Source organism: Glycine max, chromosome 1, assembly GCF_000004515.6.
Source record: "Glycine max cultivar Williams 82 chromosome 1, Glycine_max_v4.0, whole genome shotgun sequence".
Taxonomy (NCBI): domain Eukaryota; kingdom Viridiplantae; phylum Streptophyta; class Magnoliopsida; order Fabales; family Fabaceae; genus Glycine; species Glycine max.
This window is the reverse complement of record NC_016088.4, coordinates 11,715,150-11,739,711: the sequence shown is the minus strand read 5'-3', so window position 1 is coordinate 11,739,711 and position 24,562 is coordinate 11,715,150. Positions and strand designations below refer to the sequence as shown.

Here is a 24,562-nt window from a genome sequence, read left to right as displayed (position 1 = left end):
CAACAAAGCATGACATTTTTTCCTCTGAGAAGTCAACCACCACCAAATTCTTCTGTGCACAGCATGATATGTGTCATTCATGTGTTTGGAAATCATTTTGTTCAGGTAAATTGAAGATAATTATTGTAATTTTTACAATTATGCAATGGCTTGGGTCGTTCATTTGAGTTGATAATGTTTGTTCACATACAACAAGTTTATCTGAAAGATCATTGTCCTTTACCGCCAGTAGCGTTGTTGTGGTCAAGCAATTCTCTTCCTCAGGCAAAGCAGTGGCCAACTGCATATATTGGTAGAATACAAAAATACATTAGCCTAATGACAATTAGAAAGAATATGTGGACCTAAATGAAGACTGAATGTAATTTGTTGTATAATAATGAATCATTAGTTATTAATTAATTGTTGCGTAATGGAATAAATTTGTTCGTGCATCTAAAATCATGTACGCATGTATGATACATCATTGTCATAATTGACAACACATAATGAAATGCATGCTTTTTAAAGTTTGAGCGTGACACGACAAATGACTTACTTGACAACACGTTCTGATGCACGATAAAGCTTCTTGAGGCCACATTGATTTACTTAGGAACATAAACACGAAACGTGTTCACGTGTGTGTATTTTTTTAAAAAACAAAGTGAAGCAATCTGTCGGTGAAAACCATCTATATATATGACACACGGCAACTCACTAACAGAATCACACATCTACCTACTTTCACATTCTCTCCCAATTGTTACAACAAAGTATGACATTCTTAGGAGAAACAAGCAGTCAGACGATTGTGAACTCAAGGTTGGGTTTCATTTTTCCAAATGGATCAATTATTTACAATGATAGTGGGGTTTACTTCCAAAGTTCCACTCCAGTGCCCATTCGAGTACCAAACAGCTATGACATTGCAACGCTGAAAACCAGAATACACATCACCCTTAATCTAACCCACGAACAATTTTTGGATGAAATTCACTACCAACAGCCAGTCATAGAGACAGGTAACTATTTTCGCTTTCAATGTATGCAATTGAAAAATGACGGCGATGTCAACACCATGTTAATGTGTAACGATCAATTTTTGTGTGTTGGTCCGATTGAATTGTTACGCACTGTTGGTATAACACCAGATGTGATGGAAGCTTGCTTGTGGGGCTTCTATGGAGTCTGTATCTTTGAGCTTCAATGAGGTCCTTTAATGGTAATTTTCCACCATGGAGATGCAGCGGAAGACAAAGGAGAAGAGGTGAGAGGAGGCGCCATCCACTAGGGAATAAGCCATGGAAGAAGGAGCTTCACCACCAAGATGAGCCTTGGATAAGAAGCTTGGAAGGATGCTTCAATGGAGGAAAAGAAAGAGGGAGAGAAAGAGAGAGGGGGGAGCACGAAATTGAAGGAATAAAAGAGGGAGAGAAGTGGAACTTTGAAGTATGTCTCACAAGACTCTCATTCATCAAAGTTACAATAAGTGTTACACATGCTTCTATTTATAGACTAGGTAGCTTCCTTGAGAAGCTTTCTTAAGAAAACTTCCTTGAGAAGCTTCTTTGAGAAAACTTCCTTGAGAAGCTAGAGCTTAGCTATACACACCCATCTAAAAACTAAGCTCACCTCCTTGAGAAGCTTCCTTGAGAAGCTAGAGCTTAGCTACACACACCCATCTAAAAACTAAGCTCACCTCCTTGACAAAATACATGAAAATACAAAAAAAAGTCCCTACTACAAAGACTACTCAAAATGCCCTGAAATACAAGGCTAAAACCCTATACTACTAGAATGGTCAAAATACAAGGCCCAAAAGAAGGAAAAACCTATTCTAATATTTACAAAGATAAGCGGGCTCATACTTAGCCCATGGGCTCGAAATCTATCCTAAGGCTCATGAGAACCCTAGGGCCTTCCCTTGGATCTCTAGCCCAATCTACTTGGAGTCTTCTATCCAATGCCCTTGCGGGGTAGGATTGCATCATTCCCTCCACCTTGGAAAGGATTTGACCTCAAATCCCGAGGTTCTTCATACTCTGGGCTCCTTTCCTCGACACCTGTAAAAAGAACAAAAACATATATATTAGTGGTGTTTGGTATGTTGAAGTAAGGTAAGGTTTGAAAACCCATTTCCTGGGCATCTTCCCATGAAGGAACATGGTTCCTCACCAACTCAATGAGTGGTGCTACAAGTATAGAAAAATATTGGACAAACCTTTTGTAAAAGTGTGTCAAGTCATGGAAGCCCCAAATTTTTCTTATACTTGGTGGAGTGGGCCACTCAGGAATGACCTTTATTCTCTTAGGGTTCATGGGAACCCCTTGATCACTATTTGAAAAATTAAGAAAAGTAACGCAATAAAACATACATTTTTCTGTATTTTCATATGGATTATTCCTACCAAAAAGTATGACAAACCTAAGGTGTCCCATATGAGTACCTAAGTTTGTATTGAAACTAAAAATAAGAACAAACCTACCTAATGGGTCCCTATGTACACACACCATGAAGATGTTAGGTGTACGAGTGATTTTACAAAAGAGGGTTGCACCACTCAAAACATTCATCATACCACCTATTTTAGGGACTTGGTGCCTAATAATACCTATTTTGGACACCAACAAAGCACAAGGATTTAAGCTCTTGCGAACCAAACCCTCATCCAACAACTTCTTTACATGAGGAATAAACTCAAGCCCAAAAGGTGTGGCAATGCTAGCAAGTGTCTTTTTAGAAAAGAGAAAATGTGGAGATTGTCTAAGAGGGAAAGTTTCTTTAATGTTTGTCTTTATTGTAAAATGAGTTTCCTTCTTAGCTAACCTTTTGGAGGAGACACTTACCTCCTTATACTTCTCTTTAACCACTAATGGTTGTCCATCTTCTTGGGGGTAGATTTCTTCACTAGATTCTTCCCCTTTTGCTTCTTCACTTTCACTAGAGGAAGGTGAAGTAGTAGCCTCATCTTGGCTACTATAAATGTCTTGGCCCCTCATAATCATGGTTTTTGTGGTGGGCATTGAGAAGCAATGTGTCCTCTTCCAAGACATTTAAAGCACTTTATAGAGCTAGTTTTCTCTTGCATACTAGCCTTAGGGGCTTGCTTTTCTATTGCCTTCCCCTTATCATATTTGGGATTAGAAGGTGTCACCCCTAAGATGCCTTGACCTTGGTCTTTCTTTGGATAAGAGAGAGAGCCATAAGATTTTGAAGTAGACTTCTTTTTAAGTTGTTGCTCTACCCTTATTTCCCAATCTAAGTTAGCCTCTACATTGTCCTTCCCATGGAAGTATGAGAGGTTAATGTTAGCCTCTTGAGGCTTTCTTTCCTTTTCTCTTCTATGGGAGTGAGGTCTAAGATGTGACCTATGCCTTCCTTCGTAATAGTCACGAAGTTCTTCACTTAGGCTCTTGCAAGAGTTATGACTACTATAGGAGGCATATTTTTCTCTTTTCATTTCTTTCATTATTTTTCTTCTTTCTTCCTCTCTTATTTTCTTTCTTTCATCTTGAATTATTTCTTCCACTCTTTTTTTCCCTTTTTCTTTTCTCTCTTGTTTTTCTTTCCATAACTTGATGGAACTCAACTCATCTAAGATTCTAGATAAAGGGTCTTTATGACTAGTACCCTTGCCATTAACACTAGATGAATGATGACTCATGTTGGTTCCTAAGTTGTGGTTCTTTCTTGTTGGAGGTTTGAAAACAAAAGGTAAAAGAAACTATGGTTGAAACTAGCCAAATAAACACTAAAAGAGGTGTGAAAGATAAGGTAAAAAACTAATTGGTAAAAGGAAAGCTATCTAGGCGGTTTGACAATGGAAGGTAAAGGAAATAAGCTATGAAAGTAAGCAAGAAATGTAAACTAGGCGAATCCTAAGAGTGTTTGGATGACCACATTCAAGGTTCCCAACAAAACACTCACTATCCTAAGGAAAAATTGCCTAAAATTATTACACACAAATGGAAGTTTGGTAACCTATTGGAGGCTCCCAACACACTTCCAATGAAAGGCCTTTTTGTTACAAAACTTGAAAGCAATGAAGGTAAGTAAATTGCAAATTACAAAATTACAAAACGGTCCTCAATTTTGGTGGTTGTTCTCTCTTTGGTGATTCACTCAATTTGGAGTGCTTCTTAGTCCAATAGCTCTTAAGGTGATTGGCCCCTTGCTTCTGGACTCAAATTCTTTAATGGATGGCACCAATCATCCTTCCAATTCCCTATATGGCAACCCACAAACAAGGAAACAAAGAGACAAGCAATAACCAAAGACCAAAAAAAATGAAATGAAAGCTAAACCAATGGAGTTTTAACAAGACAATTTTTCAAGGATTATTCAACAATTAAAGCAATTAAAAGGACATAGAAGCAAGCTAGGACTCAAAGAGAAACTTAGAATGGCTCTAGAGTAGAGTAAAAAAAAACTGAAAAAAGGACTCAACAAAACTCTAGCTTTGGCACTTGTCTTCACACTAATTTTGAATTGAAATTTCCAATTATAGAATAAATTTTGAGCCAAAACAACAAGCACACTTCCCTTTCATTTTTTTTCCTGGATACTGATTTTCCTGCCAACTTGTGTGATTTTTCGTATTTTTCCTTTTATCCAAATCACTTGTTTCTTTTTTCCTAACTTTCTTCCAGATGTCTAGAAAATTCAGTAAAGCTTTCAGCTCAAAATTCGAAGTAACCAATTCTCAGTAATTTTTACAAGTTTGTATGTCCAAGCTGCCAGCACCAGCGATTTTGTTTTTTAAGCATGGTATATTGATTGCCTTGGGCTTACTTTCAACCTTCCTATGTATGTTGAACTCACTAGTATTGTTTACCACAGTTTTAGGAGTTCAATATTCACTTAGGATCAACATTTCAGCCAGCAATTCAATCACCAAAACTCAAATTCACAATAGACACAATCATAAGGAAACCTAAAAGTTCAAGAAAAGGTTCACAATCAAAGACTCTCTAAGAATTTTGCATAAACATGTTAAGGACTAATTAACATGAAAGATTTGACTCAAATCAAATAATAGGCTAAAAGAATTTCATACACTCATGAACAAATGAGTTAGACAAAGAAACAAGAAAATAAAATTCAGCACAACATAAGAAATCTTATGTGACAAGTTTCATGACTAGACATGACTTCTATGACAAAACTACAATAGGTGAACAAGTCACTCTAGATTTTTTGAGGTTTTCTTCTACTTTAATATTTTTGTAAGAATTTTATGGTTTAGGTTTCAGCCACAAAAAATAACAAGACAAAACTCAAAGGAACCTAAACTCAACATAATTCATGGTTCAAGAACAAGAACAAGAAATTTGAACCATAGAAAATCAAATCTAACTTCTATAGCAAGTTTAATTGATGCAAACTCTAAAGAATCATGTTAACAACATTTAGAACAAGAAATGTGAGGAGATACATGGAGAAAAATTAAGAAAAAACAATGGAAGAGAAGGTAAAGCAAAAAATTAATGGAGGTTTAAGGAGCACCTACTTGAAGCTCTTGTGCTCTGATTACCACTTGATGGAAGCTTGCTTGTGGGGCTTCTATGGAGGCTGGATCTTTGAACTTCAATGAGGTCCTTTAATGGTGATTTTCCACCATGGAGATGCAGCGGAAGACAAAGGAGAAGAGGTGAGAGGAGGCGCCATCCACTAGGGAATAAGCCATGGAAGAAGGAGCTTCACCACCAAGATGAGCCTTGGATAAGAAGCTTGGAAGGATGCTTCAATGGAGGAAAAGAAAGAGGGAGAGAAAGAGAGAGGGGGGAGCACGAAATTGAAGGAATAAAAGAGGGAGAGAAGTGGAACTTTGAAGTATGTCTCACAAGACTCTCATTCATCAAAGTTACAATAAGTGTTACACATGCTTCTATTTATAGACTAGGTAGCTTCCTTGAGAAGCTTTCTTAAGAAAACTTCCTTGAGAAGCTTCTTTGAGAAAACTTCCTTGAGAAGCTAGAGCTTAGCTATACACACCCATCTAAAAACTAAGCTCACCTCCTTGAGAAGCTTCCTTGAGAAGCTAGACCTTAGCTACACACACCCATCTAAAAACTAAGCTCACCTCCTTGACAAAATACATGAAAATACAAAAAAAAGTCCCTACTACAAAGACTACTCAAAATGCCCTGAAATACAAGGCTAAAACCCTATACTACTAGAATGGTCAAAATACAAGGTCCAAAAAAAGGAAAAACCTATTCTAATATTTACAAAGATAAGCGGGCTCATACTTAGCCCATGGGCTCGAAATCTATCCTAAGGCTCATGAGAACCCTAGGGCCTTCCCTTGGATCTCTAGCCCAATCTACTTGAAGTCTTCTATCCAATGCCCTTACGGGGTAGGATTGCATCAAGATGGAATATTAAACTTACTTGAACACATTATGACCCCTACTCATGACGCACTCTTGTATTACAACGGGAGGTAGAACATGTCACACCAGAACAACTTTGTAGGTTGTGTGTTCATAGGAAAAAATCCAAAGAAATTTGAAATTCCTTTAGGATGTACCATCGATGAACTAAAGGATTTGGTAAAGCAAGTTGCACTTAAAGAGATTCCCCCTCATGGAATTCACGAATCACAAACGGTAAGACGATTGTTTTTTCGTCAAGCAGGTCATTTTGAGTATTCAGATAAAGTTATAAAATATGAAATTATTGAGCTAAAAGCCAACGATGAAGTGTTGAAGGTGTTAGTATAGTCTAACTACTGGAAAAAAATTAGGCAATAGAAATTTTAGCTGTTTTTACTAAACATGTTATGGAAATGGAAGACAACATGGCTACGTTGCTAAACGACTGAATGCAAGGTTTATTTTTTAGTTTTTCATGTAAGTTTTATTTGTTTACAACGTGTTTGAATTCCAGAATAAAATTGAATGTATTGTTTGAATGCAAGTTTCATTTTCCAATATTTTGAAACAACACATTGGTGTCCATATGTTTGATCATGTATTTTTTTGCATTCTTTGACGTTCAGACCTTAGGCATACTTTGAATGGTCCAAATCCAATTTTTTTTTTATTTTGTGGTTGTTTTTTGAGGTGCTATTCGATGGAACCGGTTCACGATATTTTTTTTTGTGTTTTTTGACGTCCAGACTTTAGAGAAAGCACCCCTCGAATCTCGTTATCGACTCCCACATAATTTTTAAAAAATGCCGAACAGGGGTACTTAGACATAGTTTGAAGGGTCCAAATCCATTTTTTTTTTATTTTGTGCTTGTTTTTTTAAGGCCTATTCAATGGAACCGGTTCACGATATTATTTTTTTTGAGTTATTTGATGTCCAGACAATAGAAATAGTGTCTCTCAAATGTCGTTAGCGACTCCCACATAATTTTTAAAAAATCGCAAACAGGGGTAGTTAGGCATACTTTGAACGGTCCAAATCCTATCTTTTTTTTTTGTGTGTGTGCTTTTAAGTTCTAGGCGTAATTAGATATTATTTTCAGCAATTTTTTAGGTTAGCCATAAACACTACACGAAAAATAAAATAATGAAACAAATAATTTACAAAAATTGTATTGCCAAAATAATGTAACAATTACAATAATGTTATCAAATACAAAAATAATACACATGATATCAAAAACTAATCTATGCGCTGTCTACGTCACGCCCTAAGACTTCCATCAGAGGCGTCACCCCTAGCAATCCGCAGGCAATCTTCTATGATCTCATGTAACTCTGTTCCTGCAGTGACCATCCTAAGGTTGAACACACGCTCCAACCTTTCTGTGATCTCTTCGCAACCTTCACAAGCAACCTGTGACAGTCATAAAAACACAATTATTACAAAATTTTAAATAAAAAACAAATTACAAAACACTAAACCAAATTAAAATACCACTGAATGTCTAGGGAGATCAACTGCGACTGGAACCTCTGGGATATGTGGCTCGACGTATGCATCCACATCTGGGGCAAGTGGATGTCTGGGCTCATCACCTTCTTGGGTCGGCGTGATGAAAGGGTGAGATATCTGGAAAAACCGCTCCATGTAGTCCGCTGATACCTGGCCGGGGACAACACAAATCTCACCCGCGGGTGCTAGATGATTCCCGAAATGCATCCACCTGTCATCTATGTCCTCATACAACAACGAACCAGTAACCGGCGGTGGAGGGATGGTCTGGATGTACCCGAACTGTTGTACCACCCTCTCTGGTATGACATAGACCACAACATGACCCCATCTGAGCCGCCCCTGGTAGCATGAAATAAGCTCGAAGCCCCTAACTGCCCGGTGCTCATTGTAGGGCAACCAAGAAAAGTTCGTGATCGTCAGAGCATCTAAACGTGCCCTGTATGGTGTTCCCTTGATCCCCTTCATGTGCGCCTTCATCGTAAGCCACCTGGAGGCACGTGGGGTCATCTTTGCGTACCCATCATCAATGACGCCCTGATGAACACTGGGAAAATACTCATATATCCAGCACTACACAAATGAAGTGAACATAAGATAAAAAAAAACATTTACAATTCATTATCCAATTTAAACCTATTTACGTACTTTAACATTTACCTGTAATAGCGTCAAATACCCACCCATATGTCGTGTGGGGGTCTGCAAAGCTTCCTTTAGCTGGTCATACATGTGAACCAGCGCGGCAACTCCCCAACCATAGCCCCCAGACTAACATAGGTCTCAAAAACCCTTCAGATGCACCACATGAACATGAGTTGCACTCTTATTAGCAAAAAGAGTACAATCCACCAGGTGGAAGAGGTAAGCACGCACCGCTACAATCCAACATCGGGCTTGGCATCTACTCTGATACACCTCACGAAGCCATGACAGTCGCACGTAAGCCCTATGAGCACGTACGATCTTAGCTCGAGCCTCCTCTCTGGATACCTCTAGAAGCTCCATCAACAACAAGACCGCCTCGTCCACGCCCAGAGGCTCAAACCTGTGTAATGCCCCTGTGATAGGAAGATGGAGGAGACATGCCATATCGTCTAGTGTGATCGTCAACTCCCCCCACTAGAAGGTGGAAGGTGTTGGTCTCCCTATGCCACCTCTCTGCAAATGCGGATATAAGTCCAAGGTCGCTGGTGACCACAGAACACCCGATCAATGGACTTAATCCGGTGCCGGCAACAAGGCCTTCAATCTCAAGCGTTGGACTCCCAAATTTATCAACTTTCCTACCGGGGAGACCAGCTTCAACTCAGGTTGTTCCTAAGTTAAATAACACAACATACAAGTTAATTAGACATTCATTATCACAAACAACATAACAAAAAATAAAAAATTATCAACTACCAACACGTCCAAATTAAAATACCTCGCCACGCCAGATACTATATGCCACATGGTCAGCAAACGATGTTAGCAATGACGTGTCACGTGGCCCACCAGGAAATCCCTTGCCATGCTCAGCAGGTGATCCCTTAGCACCATCAGCAGCTACATTCGCAGCATCTACGTCCGTAGTCGAAATGTCCTCGTCCACATGAGGAACATCCTTAGTCACCTGAGGAACTTCCTCTATGACATCAACATGAACCCGATGCCTACGGGCAGAAGCGATAGGCCTACGACGCTAGGAAACATCAACATCATGTTCATCCCGACCCATGCCTCTGCCAGCACCACTACCTAAGGCACGAGCTAAACCTCTTGTTCTAACCATGATCTGAAAATCATGAAGAACATGTTTTTTTGAAAAATTTGTTGAACAGTAAGGGATGTCATGCATCATATAATTGGTAAATAAGGTTTCTCAATACTCATTTGTTAAAAAATTTATAGATAATCAAACACAAATAGGTATGTCATGCAATTTAGATAGTACAAGTCAAACATCATAGGAGAGCTTTTGTTATTTTTATTTGCATTTTGATGAGTATTTCTGAAAATAGTAGTGGTTATTTTAGGGGCATAGTAGTGTTTTTTCTACTTTAGTAGTGGTCTTGTTTTCACCAACAAGGTTCACTCTACTCTTGTATTAAGTCTTGTTTGGTGGTGATGTTAGGAGATGTTGTTCTTAAATAGTAAGGGATGGTGCAATCTAGGTACACTCAACATTCATATATACAATGTGTGCACTGAGTGATAGATATGTGATTCAATAAATTGTGTTGACACAGGGTATGGTCCTAGGTGACATGAACTTAATGATGTTCAGCATGGGTAGTTTCCCTCTAACCTTGTCGACTTACTTGTCATCATATTCACGGGACATTGTCATTTACAGCTATTTCAAATATTTTATAAAAGTGAATGGCTGAAAAGGCCTTATTAACTAATCATGGTTTAATTTTATATTCACAGGTTGCATATTCTCTCTATTTAAAATAACATCTATAGGCATTATATCTGGATGATGCTTAATAAACTTTGTGAATTTCTTATATTAAAAACTATACTTCTGGCATGTCACACAAATACCAATGGTTGACACAAGTGAAGCAAGGGAATGGGAATTGGAGGACCAGAGGAGGAAGCAAGGGAGTATCAATTTGGTGAAGTGAAGCAAAACGTGTTAGGTTCTGATATAATCATAGTTGAATAAAGTTATACCAAATTTAAAGTGTAGTAGAAAGAAAAATCAAATGGCTGGACCAAGTGGTGATGGATTGGAGTTCCTTAATTCAAACAGTTGGAGACAAATGTGAGTTTGAAGGAGTCTGATGCCTGGCCTGCTGAGGTATGTTGCTGATTCTTTGAATTACTTGTTCAAGCTATTCTGGTTATTCACTTAAAAATACTTAGGCTAGCAGGGACATATTAAATTTTTTACTTTTATAGCCACAAGATGCATATGGGCTGGAGAAGCTTGCAACAGAAGAGTTATGCAAGCATTATAACAAGGATTTTGGAATTGAGTGCCGCATTGGGAGATTCCATAACATATATGGTCCTTATGGGACATGGAAGGGTATGTTCTTGACTGCATTGCAAGTTTTTGCAGTTGTTGTATTTAAGTCAGTAGACTAGTGGGCATTCTTTTGTAGCCTTTTGGATCTAACAAGTTTGTTGCTTTGTGTTTTGTCATATAGGTGGGAGGGAGAAGGCTCCTGCTGCTTTTTGTCGCAAGTCACTTACTTCCAAAGACCGATTTGAGATGTGGGGAGATGGATTGCAAACAAGATCCTTCACCTTCATTGATGAGTGTGTCTGAGCTATTCCTTGCAAATTTTGTGGCTAATGACTATTACATCTAAATTAATGACTTATTTCCAGGATTTCTCATTTTAAAATTTAAATTGTGGATGTGTTTTTATGAATGCTGAAAATGATCCAGTAGAGTGCCATTAATAGGTTACATTCATGCTCAATCATAAATGTAAATAATTGTAAAATCTCTATTCTGAAATTGCTAGTTCTAAAGATTTTGGTATAATCCAAGAATTCTCAATTTGAAATTTTCATAAGCAGGTTTCTTTGGGAATTCCGGTTTTGCAAATTGGGCAGAAACATTATTGTTATCTCAATATCAAGATTTGCCCTATTTGGTTCTATTAAACAAGTAGTGATGAGTTCAAATCATAATTGGGACAGAATAATCTATATTTTAGTGTCTTTAGATCTTCTAAAAGAAATTAGTCTCAATAATATTTAGCATATTATTTTACTCCCGTTGATTCAAATAATATGTAACATAATATTTTATTCACATCCCTTGAATAAGTATTTAAGATTTTGAATTTTAACTTTTAAATAAGAAGAAAATTTTATTAGAACCGAGCAGTCCACCTTTTAAGTGTCTTCAATTTTTTTGAAGGAAATTAGTCTTAATAATATTTAACATAATATTTTATTCCTTCTAATCACACAAAAAAAAAAAATAGAAAACAACCAAGTGTAAGATAAGAAGATTTCCTAAATCTTATGACTTATAACTTAATAAGAGCATTACTGGTCCTAACCAAGGTGAGATATCTTTATACATCCCCCTTATGTCCTAGATTGAATATTTGGTGCTTTCTAGGAATAGCCAACAAAGGAAAGAATCAATTATATTTTTCATATGATTTGATCTCCTCTTATGAATAGACTAATTTTCTTTTTAGCTAAGGGGATTGTATAGCATATTTTTTCAGCTAAGCAACCATTTCATACGTGGTTGACCTAGCATTTCAATTAATCAATAGTAGCTTGTAACCTGTATAATGATTAAGCAGTAGCACCAATATAGTTCCTTGTTTGCAACTCTTAATGGTTTCACAAATTATTCTAATCTTGTACAATGATTCTGATTTTGATGTAGATTACATTTTCAATACAATTATTCTAATGCTTCTCATTCTAATTGCAGTGATCAGAGTGTGCAATGTTTGCCATAGGGATGGAAATGTATATTAGCCTATGCGTGTATTTTGACCTTTCTTAAATTTTTAATTTATTTTTAAGCATAAAATAAAATACAAATTACAAACAAATGAGCAACACTCATTGAATATACTATGCAACAAACCTAATTTAGATATAATCATGTATAATTCTAATAAAAACATATAAGCAATATAAATTAAAACACAAACCAAAAAAAAAAAAATCAAAAATCAGATTGCAAAGGTTCTTATGGAAGAACCTTCTTCCGTAAGAAGAAATTCATTCATATGGAAGAAGGTTATTTCGTAAGAAGGAAATCCATCATACGGAAGAAGGTTCTTCCGTATGTTCACACGGAAGAAGGTTCTTCCGTATAAACATACGGAAGAACATTCTTCCGTAGGAATGATTCTCCCTTACGGAAGAAGATTCTTCCGTATGAATCCACGGAAGAACGTTCTTTCATGGATTCATACGGAAGAACCTTATTTTGTACAAACGATTTTCATACTTCAACGAATACGGAAGAAGGTTTTTCTGTATTCCAATAACGCTTCATCTTCTACCTCTCCCATGGATTCTCAGACAAAAAATCTTAAGTCTTCTACCCTAAGACCATTCTAACCTACATACAAGCATTAAAGGGGCTGGGAGATAGAAAATACTGACCTCGACGGCGGAGACGACGCAAACGCACCAACAAAGCTCCAAAAATGGACGAAGGTGGCAGCAAGCAACTGGAGAACGCAGGGGAGAAGTGGGAGAGCGAGAGCGGAAGAAGGAGAGACAAACGGAAGAAGCTAGGAGTGACTGTTCACTCCGCGTTTTGCTTTTTAAAATTTTTAATAACAAGGGCAAAATGGGAAGTTTCTAATATTGCTGGGTGCACCAGCATTTTTGCTTAGTGCACCTAGCCACGCCCTTGAAATTTTCTATATCTTTGTAATGTTTTGGCCTTTGCTAGTACATCTTGAGCCACTATAGGTCTTCGTAATATATTTTGATCTTTTTCCCTGTTAAGAAAAAAGTGTATTGGTGTTTGTTTGTTTGATTTCGTGGTCATCGGGGTTATGTGTGTGTGGTTTGTTGAAGTCTTTTATCGGACTGGTGGTGGGTATATCAACCAAGCTACAAAGCCTGTATTTTAGAACCAATTGTTGTTCCTAACAAGTAACCGCAGTCAATATTATCAACGTTTGGTGTTTATTGTATTTTTATTCCATTGGGTATTGGGTTGTAGAGTTTTTGCTTTTATTAGTGAGTTGTTTGTTGATTATTTGCATCATCTGGTGTTTGAGAAGTAGGGGATCAATGTATTATACATCTACTTGGTGGTTTGGACTATAAAGGTATTCAATGTTCATTGGATTTTTGTGAGTGAAAGAATGATTTGTAGTTTATTCATTATCTTTTTCATAGATTCTTATAATTTTAAATGTTTTCTAAAAATTTATGGAGTTATTTAAAATTTTATAAATTTATAAAATCCTTTCAAATTTTATAATTCATATTATAAATCCATTAAAATCTAAATTATAAAAATCTTAAAAAAAACTTAAAAATCTACAAGATTTTTTTTTATGTTAAAATATTCTGTTAAAATTCTAATCCAATACATCCCATCCCTTCAAAGGCTTTTAAATGTTTTTCGTAAAACTTTCCCTTAAAAAAGAAAAGGCTAAGAAACAAGAACAAGATAAATAAACATAAGAGACTTATTCTATTTCACTCCCTCAAATAATCGAGAGTTACATCTATTCATTGACACACTAATCAGAGCTTATGTGATGCGTAGATTCTTCTTCCTCAGGTGTTAGGGTGAACATCACGAATTTTCACTAATGCATGAAGTCGTTGTGTAGTGTGTCTGTCTTATTCTAGAATTGCTTAATCCGCATGACAATCAACTTTTCAAAAATTTGTTATGTTTTGTGGTCGGTGCTTTTATTTTGTTTTAATACTTTGGCATACTGAAAAGTTCACAAACTTCAAAATTGTCAAAGTTTAATTTTGAATGACATTTCAAGATGTAATGCTTCAAATAATTTTCATACAATCCTTATGTGAGATGTCAAAAAAACTTCACAATATCCTTAATTATCAATGAATTAATCCAATCCTTAAAATTACGTAATTATCAAAATTTTTGTAACACAAACATTAGAGGCCCTTAGTTCCAACATGGTAAAACTCAAAATTCTCTATCCTACTTCGTCTTTCACGCCCTTAAACCAAATGGAAACAAATAAATCACCCTGGTAAAAGAAAATCAATGATTTTGAAGTTTATGAATGTTTCGATGGATAGATGATGGTGCTTCTGGAACTTGCTCAGCTCCAAACAGTTAAACACTTCTTTTTCATTCCTTTCACTTTCTTTCCTAAGCTGAATATATCATAAATTTGTTGAGTTTGTGCCTGCAGCAGCAGAACTTGTGAGGATAAAGGCTGTATTCTATTTCTATCTACCTCCACGGGTACAAAGAATTTCTACATTGAAAACTGAACTTAAAATTGGAACAATAAGAAATAAATTAAGTCTGAAATCCTAAAGTGCAGAGAAATAAATATTGAATAATCATAAATGGCAAAATTCCATGACAGGACAGATCAATGTTAAGAGACAACGAGGGCAAAACCCCAATTAGGAACAAATTCCTAATCTAATAGTTAAGTTTACAGCTCCATAATCACAATCTAGGATACAAATTCCTAATTAGCAACAAATCCTGATCTAATAATTAAGCTTACAGCTCCATAATCACAATCTAGGATACAAAAGCATTCTTATTCCACACAAATAAAAATATAAGGGAAAAATTTAGAACAAATTCCCCATATGTTTTCAATGTTGTTCTTTAATCAGAATTATAGTTTCACCTCAGGAATCTATGCTAACCTTTAATTTAAACATTTGTTACACGAATTATCGAGACAAAACTCTAATTCTAATTATAGAACAACCTCAAGACGCAATTTTTGTCCTGAAGTCATAAACACAGTAGATTCTAAGTTTCTAACCTAACCCAACAAAACGAGAAACCGAATAAAGAACAAACCAAGGGTTTAAGTTGCTATATGGTCGCTGTTTCGTTGCAATCCTTGATGTTGTGGGGGTAAATTGCTGACAACTGTGGCCACATAGTCGCTGCATCCAAAATTGCGGTCCCAAAAAACAAAACACTGTTATCTGTCTTTGATTCCTACGGTTTAAAACAAAACATGAAAAGAAAATCTACTTTAATACACGAAATTAAACCCACTGAGGTCGACCCAGTGGTGAAAAAGTAGGATAGTTTACACAAAGTACAAGATTCTAACCTTATTGTCGTCATTGTACAAAAAAAAAAAAAACGAAATTGAAAGAGTGAAAGTCAAGATCGAACCATTTAATGGAGGCTTCAATCTCAGGAGACGTCCTTGGCGTTGTTGAAGAACGCAGTGGCGCAGAGAATGGAAGCAATGAAGGCAATGAAGCCCAAACCAATGATTAAAGAAACCCCAGCGACGAGGAAGTCCAATAGGCCCAATCCCACCATCACCATAATCGCCATGTTCTTCTTATTCAGGTGAGATTGGGAGGGAGTGTATCGACTAAGAAGAGATTCAGAAACAGATGAGAACGTGGATGTCTCTGAACGGTGGTGACAGAATCGAAACAGAGGGAACGCGAGGAGACAGAGACATCGGAGTTTTCTCGATTGTGTTTTCTCGGTCCACCCCTCGTCCCAATGAGTGAATGTGAATTCTCGTGCGAAAATTAGAAAATAAATCAAATAAGTCAATCCTAATTTCGTTAATACTACCTTTTTAAATAAATAAAATTAGTATTTTCATCCTTTTTCTGTTTTTTTTTTACAACCAATTTTCATCCTTTTATTCTTGCTTTTTTTACTTTGGACTTCCGTTTGATTTTTTTGGTTTAGAAAATTTTAGTAATAAACCACGTGCCTTCTATAATATAATGTTAAAAGGATCTATTAAATAAATTATTAGACCATTTTTTTAATTATTTTTTTAAGATTTGAAGGTCAACCATTTTAACAGTAAGTTTTGACTTTTTTTTCTCACATCGCGTCTCTTTTTATTAGGATTATCACACAATGATTTGGTTTGATTACTAGATAAAAAGTTGTTTGAATCAAATATAAAATAAAAATATGATTAATTTAATTTAAATATAATATTAAATCCGAATCAAGTTAAATTAATTTTTTATGATTTTGTTTAATTTGATTTTGTGATTTTTAATCTATTATCATAATTTAAAATTTATTAACTAAACTTATATAATTATTATATTATATTATTCTAAAAATAAAATGTATTCTTTATTGAATTTTATTTAACATATTTTAGTTTTAAACTGTTATTTTTACTTCTATTTAGCATTATTATAAAATAATATTATCAATTATTTTTGTAACATACTTTAATAATTTGTACATCATTTAATATTTAATATTATTTTTGAACATATTGGTATATCCTTTTTTAATATTTGAAAATTAAATATGCATCTTGATTATAAAGAAAAAAAATATAATAAATTATTCAATGCTTATTATTAATTATTACAACAAAAATCATATTAGAAGCTTATTACAGAAAGAAGTAGATTATAAATCACATGCTATAATCATCATAAATTTAAAATAACATTAGCTACATAATGTGAAACATCTATGCAGTTTTGTTGGGTTTTGATAATAAGATTTCAAAGTCAAACCAAACGGCAAAAAGTGTGATTTTTCTAGATTATTGATTGTTGTGGTTTTAGGTTAAAGTGATTTTTTATTTTTGTTAACATTTAACTGTTACAAACAACTTGGTTCCCTTTTGAACACCCTTGCTTTTTATGAACTAATATGAAGTGTGTTCCAAAAGGAATTTTAATGTGACAAATAAATTTTAATTTCAGTAATTTATTTACTATTTCTTTTTTAATTTGAGAGACTAATAATATCCAATAATTTGAGAAACTAACACTATTAACAACATATATATTTATAAGGAAAATATTTGTTGAACACCTCTTATGAGTATACAACTTAAGAGAGATAGGGAGAGGGAAAAGATAATTAATTGATTTGATTAGTGATGTAATATGATAAGGAAAGAGGGATAAAATAAAATTAGAAATGTTGATAGAATATTTAGAATTTGCGGATATCCTAATATAATAACCCTGTTTAAAAACCAACATTTATCTTTTGAATCCATTAATGGGCAACTAACATGTAGAAATAGTTTTAGAAGTTAAAGAAGCATTGCATCAAAATATTTAATTTTTTTTATCATTTATTAGTGGAAGATTCAAACTCGGAACCTCTTTTTTCTCTATTCGCCCTTTAGAATGAAGAAATACTTAAAAGATGAAGACCCCAAAATGTATTAGATTTATAAACTGATGTGATTCATAATTCCTTTAAATTGCTTTATATGTAATACACTTTAACATAGGATGACAAGTTTTACATTCCCTCCAACAATTAAAAGATTTTTTTTTAATATCCACCATCTGTACCAAAAATAAAATGAATAGGACACTGTAGTCACTGTCTGAATGTGACAAAAAATTTCCTTCCACTGCATACATGTTCAGTGCTTCCCCTTGTCCTTCACGGCTTCACTTAGTCACATACAGTTTCATTTTGAATTTTTGATTCACTTCATTTGTGGTTCCTAGGATAGATCAATGCCACCATCTATACAAAGTATACGTATGTGAATTTCTAGTGCTTCTTGATTGATCACACTGAACCCTTGAACAAAAAGCTGAATTGAACTGTACAAATTTCCTTTTTAAAAGCCCATTGGTCCTAAACCTGAGTAACCAAAATTGAACACTGTCATTCCTATAAGGCGAAAACATGGTAGGAGAGCAACTAAACACAATCAAATGAATGAGTTAACCTTTTGACATAGCAAGATTTTATTACCTGGTGTAGCCATGGGCATGGGCATGGGCATGGGCTTTCTACGTGGTATTGGTAATGAATCTAATTCATTACCTGAGGTGGGCATGGGCTTTCTTCGTGGTATTGGTATGGGCTTTAATTCCTTGCGCTCAACCACAACCGCACTAGATGTTAGAAATGCCTTGGCCACAGAAGCTGAATGCTCTATACAACACCTAACTACCTGCAGCAATTTTTCAAGATAATAGAATTGGTCATCTTGTGCAAAACCTTAAAATGCACCTCCACTGCAAAATTGGCAGGTGCTCCTTCATATTTTATACTAGTACCAATTTGCATTCCTGTTTTTATTCCATTTTGTTGTTCATTGGTTAAATTATTTACTTGACCCCTATAGTTGTTCTCATTTTAAGTTTTAGTCTCTATACGAGAAAATTGTAAGTTTTAGTCCCTACCCGACACCTGTACACAAAAATTTAAGTTTTGAATTTTGGTGCTAGCAACAGAAAAAAATTTCTGAGATTGTAAAACTGCTACAAAATTTTTGTGAGGGTGTTAAACAACAACAATAAGAACAACACAACTTTATCTGAGGTATGCTATATAGATCACACAATGCCATTTGACATTTTGATGGTGTTAAATCACTACAAAAAACTTACAGTTCTTTAGGTTTCTTTTATGTTATTCTTCAATCAGCATTGAAGTTTCACCTTGGTAATATATTGTGACCTTTATTACATGGATTATTAAGGTGAAACTCCAATTTTGATTGGAGAACACAAAAATAACACTTAAGAAACTGTATCCAAGTTTTGTTCAATTGAAAATCATAAGATCTCTGGCTTGAACAAATCAACAGCATCAGATATTTATTTTGGCATACAGATTTTGGATATTTAGTAATATATTATCAGTAAATGCTTACAGTGAATAACTAGTTTGAGAAAATTTACTTATTGTTTTCCCTTATGTAAAAGGCATTCAAATGGTCATACCTTAGTTGGATCCATGATCCCAGCCTTCATGAGATCCTCATAACAGTCTCTAGCAGCATTGTAACCAAAATTCAGGTTATCGTCTGATAAAACCTGCATGAAATAAGGGGCCTCAAGCATGTATTTTAATTGAATAGTTGTTGATGAGTTGAATTAACTAAACTCTGCACAAGATCCAAATATCTAGTTGGTAATCAATCTCTTACAGTTACAGAAACAGTTTCTCAACAGGATCAGGACCTTATCTATGATGACATTGCCATTTACACCAGCATTCTTTGCTATCATTCTTGTAGGATAGCTCAATGCTCTCCTGAAGATTTCAGCTCCAATCTACAGATAATATTACAGATAAAATTTTCATATCTTGAACAGTCAATAAAAAGGCACAGCACAAAATGAATGCTTGCAATAGATTGTAAGATAACTAATAAGAGCTTAGTTATAATTATAAACTTCAAACACGATAAAGGAAAACTTAGTAGTATGGAACAGATAATTACCTGTTGTTCTTCATTTTCCAGGAGTTTTTTTATGCCATCCACCTTTTGGGATAGTCTTAAAAGGCAACAGCCACCACCAACTACTACACCTTCCTCGATTGCGGCCTGCCTTGTTCTAAGAATCTTAGCCATTTAAATTACAGCAAATCATCTTGTTAGAGCTAAGGAAAAAGAAATACCTTTGTTGCATTTAGAGCATCTTCTATTCTTAACTGTTTATCCTTCAGTTCTACCTGTGTTTGTGCTCCTACCTATGATTTAGATTTCAGTTGCTGAAAATAAACTATCTTAAATGGAAACAGAATTCTTAAATTACAGATTGTCACATGACAAATAAAATGAAACTCATAGTACCTGAAGAATGGCAATGCCCCCAGATAATCTTGCTATCCTTTCATTCAATATCTTTTTTTGGAAATTTTCCACTGTATTCTGCAAAATGTGAAATAGATGTGTAGGTAATCCCAGGATATGTTAAACATGCATCATGTTACTTTTAAAACTTAACACTGGTCAAGTGTGAGAAGTGAGGATCTTCAAAGTTCTGTGTATTCACCTCAACAAGCCTCCTAAGTTGGCAAACCCTCTTCTCAACAGCTTCTCGAGTACTCCCATCAGTAACTATTAAGGTAGAATTCTTTGTTATGACAACCTTAGTAGCAGAACCCAGATCATTCTTGTGAGCCTTTTCTAGGTTGAAACCCATATCTTCTCTGATTACAGTACCTGAAAAACATAGGAAGAGCAAAGAATGTAAAAGTGTAAAGATTATTAGAGAATGAACTAAAACTTGAAGACTGTATATAGAAACTATTGATGCTTTCTTCCACTCAGCATTCTAACATATTGAAGCAAATGGAAGTTAATGCTTCAGTTATATGTCTCTTTTTAAGTTGTTAACAGCTAATTTTCATGCTATCTTTGTCATTGAGGACAAGCATAGGCATCAATTAATTTGACTTAATCTGACATTTCAGTGAGTCATATACTTAAGGTACAAGTCATTTAAGTACATATTCTTAGCAACTTCAGTCATTCACTCCTGATAGAAATTTTTCTTTCTAGTTGTATTAACATATCAGCAAACAGAATATTTAGGCTTCTAAATTTGAGTGTTTGATCTTCTACCTCCAGTCAAGATGGCAATATCTTCCAAGTAATGGGTCTTGCGTTCACCGAAGGCAGGAGCCTTAATGGCAGCTACCTTAAGAGCACCCCGAAGTTTATTTTTAATGACTGGAGCTAGAGCTTCTTGCTCAATGCCCTCTGCAACTATCAAAACTGGATATTTTTCTTTCGCAGAATTGTTCAATATGTTGATCAACTCCTTTGTTTTTGTGATTTTCTTGTCGACCAAAAGCAACTGCAACCAAAGAATTATACACCATCTATTTAATAGAACTTAGGTAAGGCTTTTATATACCTGATTCCCTTTACTAAAGAGTTTAAGTGTTTATCTCGTAAGGTCTGGTTTGGACAAACTTCTCCATAAATACTTATATGAGAAGAAAATAAGAAGGTAAAATGAACAGAACTTCATAAGCTAAAATCAACTTATCACATCAACATTTAGAGAAGTTAAAGGAGAGGGCTTCTATTAAGTTAAAGAGCATAAGTTCATTTCAATTTGTGAGAGAAACTCAATTCATTTTACCTTCTTATTCTCTTCTCATGGAAGTGCTTACGGAAAAAGTATCCACACAACACCTAAGTTTATTACATTGGAGCTGATATCATTAGCTCAACCATGAAGCTTGTTGAATCAAGCTTAATACTTAAACAAAAGGTCATAACCATAAGCACTTTTATAAACTCAAATAAATTCTGTACAAGTTCTTCCAAAGTCCAAATGCCCCTACTTGCCATACCTTGCAGTTGTGGAGTTCAACTGTCATCTTTCTTCTATTGTTGACAAAGTATGGGGACAGATATCCGCGATCAAATTGCATTCCTTCCACAATCTCAAGACTATTCTCGGTACTCCTTCCGGTTTCAATTGTCACTACTCCGCTTCTGCCTACTTGGTGCAGAGCCTCGGAAATCATGTTTCCAACTGAATAATCATTCCCAGCACTGACTGCAGCAACATCTGCAAGCTCATGATCCTCAACCTACAAGTGCAGCCAATGTTGTTGAATTCAGCAAGATTTTCCAGTTTCCAACTATAAGCAACAATTGGCAGGCAGAAAAAAGCACAATTAAATCAACATCTGCAGCCAGATAATTTTCATTGTGATTCTCAAAATTTTCAATAATCCAGGTGTTTTTCTTTTTTAAAAAAACTAATGAGTAGAACTTACTTCTCTTGACATCAATCTGAGTTCAGAAACAAGCGCTGTTGCTGTCTTCTCAATGCCACGAGCAATTTGAACAGGATTCATTCCAGCTGCAATAACCTACAATGGAAAAAGAAAGGAGCGGATAAGAGCGCAAATTTAAGAAACCCCTTTTAAAGCCATTGACATAGTGACAAAAACATTAACCGAAAGCTAATGTTTTCCAATCTTCATTTGCAAATTTGAAATACAGAGAATTTTTTAATATAGTTATACATGTTAATTTTTCGTATAAACCTTCGTAATCATATATGCTAACATCCATTTATCTAATCATTTCGTTCTGATTGATGTAATAGGATACTCGTGTTCAGCTTATTATATTTACCTTTGCCCCCTCTCTGATTAAGCCATGAGCAAGAACAACAGATGTAGTTGAGCCATCACCAGCTTGGTCGTTGGTTTTAGCACCAGCTTGTCTCACCAATTTAACTCCAACATTTTCCAACGGATCTTCCAATTCAATCTGATATAACATTAGGGAAACAAATTTCATAATTAAGGCACAAAACCATGTTGTTATTAGACCAGATTATAGAAAAGTTCATTAAACTACACAAGCCACAAGACAAGTGTTTAAATATTGAAAAAACACCTCCGAATTTGAAAATAAAAGAAAGCAAGGCCATGTTTGATTCTCTTCTTACTTTTTCGTTTTAAAAACTGTTTTCTAAAACAAATTCACACTACACTCAGCAATCAATTTCTCAACCAACATCCATCATGTTTTGAAAATTGTTTTCAAAACAAGCGCTTTAAAAACCAAAATACTAAAAAATCTGGGAAATGTTTTCCCATTCTCTTCTTGTGTTTTCTTCAAATGCTTTTTTGTCCAAGTTCTTAGGGAATGATTGATCAACAATATCATCTTCTAGGAGCCACCTCTTATCGGTATAGAAAACAAAGAACTATTTTTCAAAACAGTAATCAATAAACAAGGCATAAATTTGTCAATTGACAATTGTCACTTATCCATAACCTTAAAACTAATAACACATTACAAAAAAAAGAACATCAACAAAAGGGAAGAAGCAAATGGTTGATGATGAATGAATAATAAGAAAAAAAACACCTCTTTGAGAACAGTTTCTCCATCATTTACAATCTTGGGTGGTCCATACTTATTTGGCAGCACAACATTTCTCCCCTTTGGACCCAATGTCACACCAAGCAGCTCAGCCACCATGTCCACTCCTGCCTGCACCACAACACACCAACTCACTCACATCTTGTGAAGAACCAAAACCAAGTGTTAAACTAACAGAGTCCAAAATCCTTACCAACAGCTTCTTCATGGCCGAACCGTCGTGGTTGAAGTAAAGCTCTTTGGCCATGGCTCTCGGGCTTAGAGAAGAAGAAAGTAATGAATTTCTCGGTCTTGGAATTGATGATGGATTGGCAAATGTGAATGAAGAACATGCCATGGCTTTTAGTTTCTTTGATTGGTTGTGTTGGTTTTGAGGAACCAACAACACCTTTGTGTCGAGAACTGCGTGGTGCAAAAAGTTGAAATTGAACAAAGGTTTTTGAGTTTAGACAATGTTAGTGGATAAGAGTAATGGTGTAGAAAACAGAAATATCTCTGAACTCTTGTATTTGGTGAACAAAATGAAAAGTAAAAAATATCTTTACGAGTTTCAACTAATCTTGGCGCTATGCAAATTAAGTGTAATCACTCTATTTCTCCTTCGTTTCCTTTTTTTTAAAAAAAAAATCATTTATTTTCTCATTCTCTTTATTTTTTATTTATTTGAAGTTTCTGACGGAATGTACAGTAACCATATCAATTATTTTACATTCCTCTCCTCCATCCAAAACTAATAAATTAATAATTAATATTTGTCAATAAAAAAAATCTTATCAACTATTTTTCTCTCTTCTTTTTTCTATCTATTTTTAGTGTAAGTAATTGAAATAGATTAATCTATTTTTTTTATCATATTTAATTAAATTTAATTAGATTGAATGGAATGAGATTGAATTTATTTTTTATTTTAGCAATCCAACCCCATCCCTCCCTAATGGGCAAATAATGAAAGTGTTCGGTATGGTAGTAAGTGTAAAATACTTAATTTAGCAACATAAAGTTATCAATATAAAGAATAACGAAGTGTCGGTATCAATAATAATATTGCGTAAGCCTTCATAAAGGAAGAAGAAAAAAGTGAAAACCAAAATAATTTACAATAATCTTTAATATTAATTCTCGTGAAAAAATAACAAACCACCGCCCATCTCATGAATGAAAATAAACCAAAAGGCAAATACCATTTGTTCACTGAAGGTGTGAGAAAATGAAAATTTGATTTTTAACAAATGGGAAATTTAAATTTAATTTTTAAATGTAAAAAAAATATGATAAATTATTGATGCAAATAATTTAATGATAAAGTGACTTTTTGACATATATAAATTTTTATTAAACCTATGATTTTTATTTAAAATTTATATATATAAAAAATACATTATTAAATCAAAATTAATTATAATAAAATTAAAAATAAAAATCTACT

The 24,562-nt window shown here is 34.8% G+C and overlaps 3 protein-coding genes and 1 long non-coding RNA gene across 7 annotated transcripts; 1 reads left to right on the top strand and 3 right to left on the bottom strand.

The window, feature by feature from the left end:
* Nucleotides 1-7,591: 7,591 nt before the first annotated feature.
* On the bottom strand, nucleotides 7,592-8,440 carry LOC102662065 (uncharacterized). Its single transcript, XM_006573131.4, has 2 exons — nucleotides 7,856-8,440; nucleotides 7,592-7,774 (listed from the first exon to the last, which is right to left on the bottom strand). Exons 1-2 carry the CDS (start codon nucleotides 8,381-8,383, stop codon nucleotides 7,622-7,624), a joined length of 681 nt encoding a protein of 226 aa, XP_006573194.2. The 5' UTR covers nucleotides 8,384-8,440; the 3' UTR covers nucleotides 7,592-7,621.
* A 2,156-nt stretch (nucleotides 8,441-10,596) lies between these two features.
* On the top strand, nucleotides 10,597-11,181 carry LOC102661947 (uncharacterized). The gene is made up of 3 exons (XM_006573130.3): nucleotides 10,597-10,664; nucleotides 10,766-10,895; nucleotides 11,017-11,181. The coding sequence occupies exons 1-3, from the start codon at nucleotides 10,648-10,650 to the stop codon at nucleotides 11,179-11,181; spliced, it is 312 nt and encodes a 103-aa protein (XP_006573193.1). The 5' UTR covers nucleotides 10,597-10,647.
* Nucleotides 11,182-14,418: 3,237 nt separating this feature from the next.
* Nucleotides 14,419-15,489, bottom strand: LOC100801789 (uncharacterized). Its single transcript, XR_003266537.2, has 2 exons — nucleotides 15,351-15,489; nucleotides 14,419-14,709 (listed from the first exon to the last, which is right to left on the bottom strand). It is a non-coding gene; the product is annotated as an uncharacterized lncRNA (long non-coding RNA).
* Nucleotides 15,490-17,669: 2,180 nt separating this feature from the next.
* Nucleotides 17,670-23,639, bottom strand: LOC100796464 (ruBisCO large subunit-binding protein subunit beta, chloroplastic). Of its 4 annotated transcripts, XM_003516686.5 has the most exons (14): nucleotides 23,330-23,637; nucleotides 23,122-23,247; nucleotides 22,378-22,515; nucleotides 22,014-22,109; nucleotides 21,582-21,824; nucleotides 20,842-21,076; nucleotides 20,270-20,439; nucleotides 20,068-20,145; nucleotides 19,893-19,964; nucleotides 19,714-19,818; nucleotides 19,451-19,543; nucleotides 19,211-19,303; nucleotides 18,234-18,435; nucleotides 17,670-18,119 (listed from the first exon to the last, which is right to left on the bottom strand). In XM_003516686.5, the coding sequence occupies exons 1-14, from the start codon at nucleotides 23,471-23,473 to the stop codon at nucleotides 18,097-18,099; spliced, it is 1,818 nt and encodes a 605-aa protein (XP_003516734.2). In that variant the 5' UTR covers nucleotides 23,474-23,637; the 3' UTR covers nucleotides 17,670-18,096. The 4 variants fall into 4 exon arrangements, 2 of the variants coding, with proteins under 2 accessions (XP_003516734.2, XP_006573191.1); XM_006573128.4 differs by lacking the exon at nucleotides 19,893-19,964 and having other exon boundaries at nucleotides 19,714-19,836; nucleotides 23,330-23,638; XR_001387560.3 differs by lacking the exon at nucleotides 17,670-18,119 and having other exon boundaries at nucleotides 18,299-18,435; nucleotides 19,417-19,543; nucleotides 23,330-23,639.
* Nucleotides 23,640-24,562: the final 923 nt, after the last annotated feature.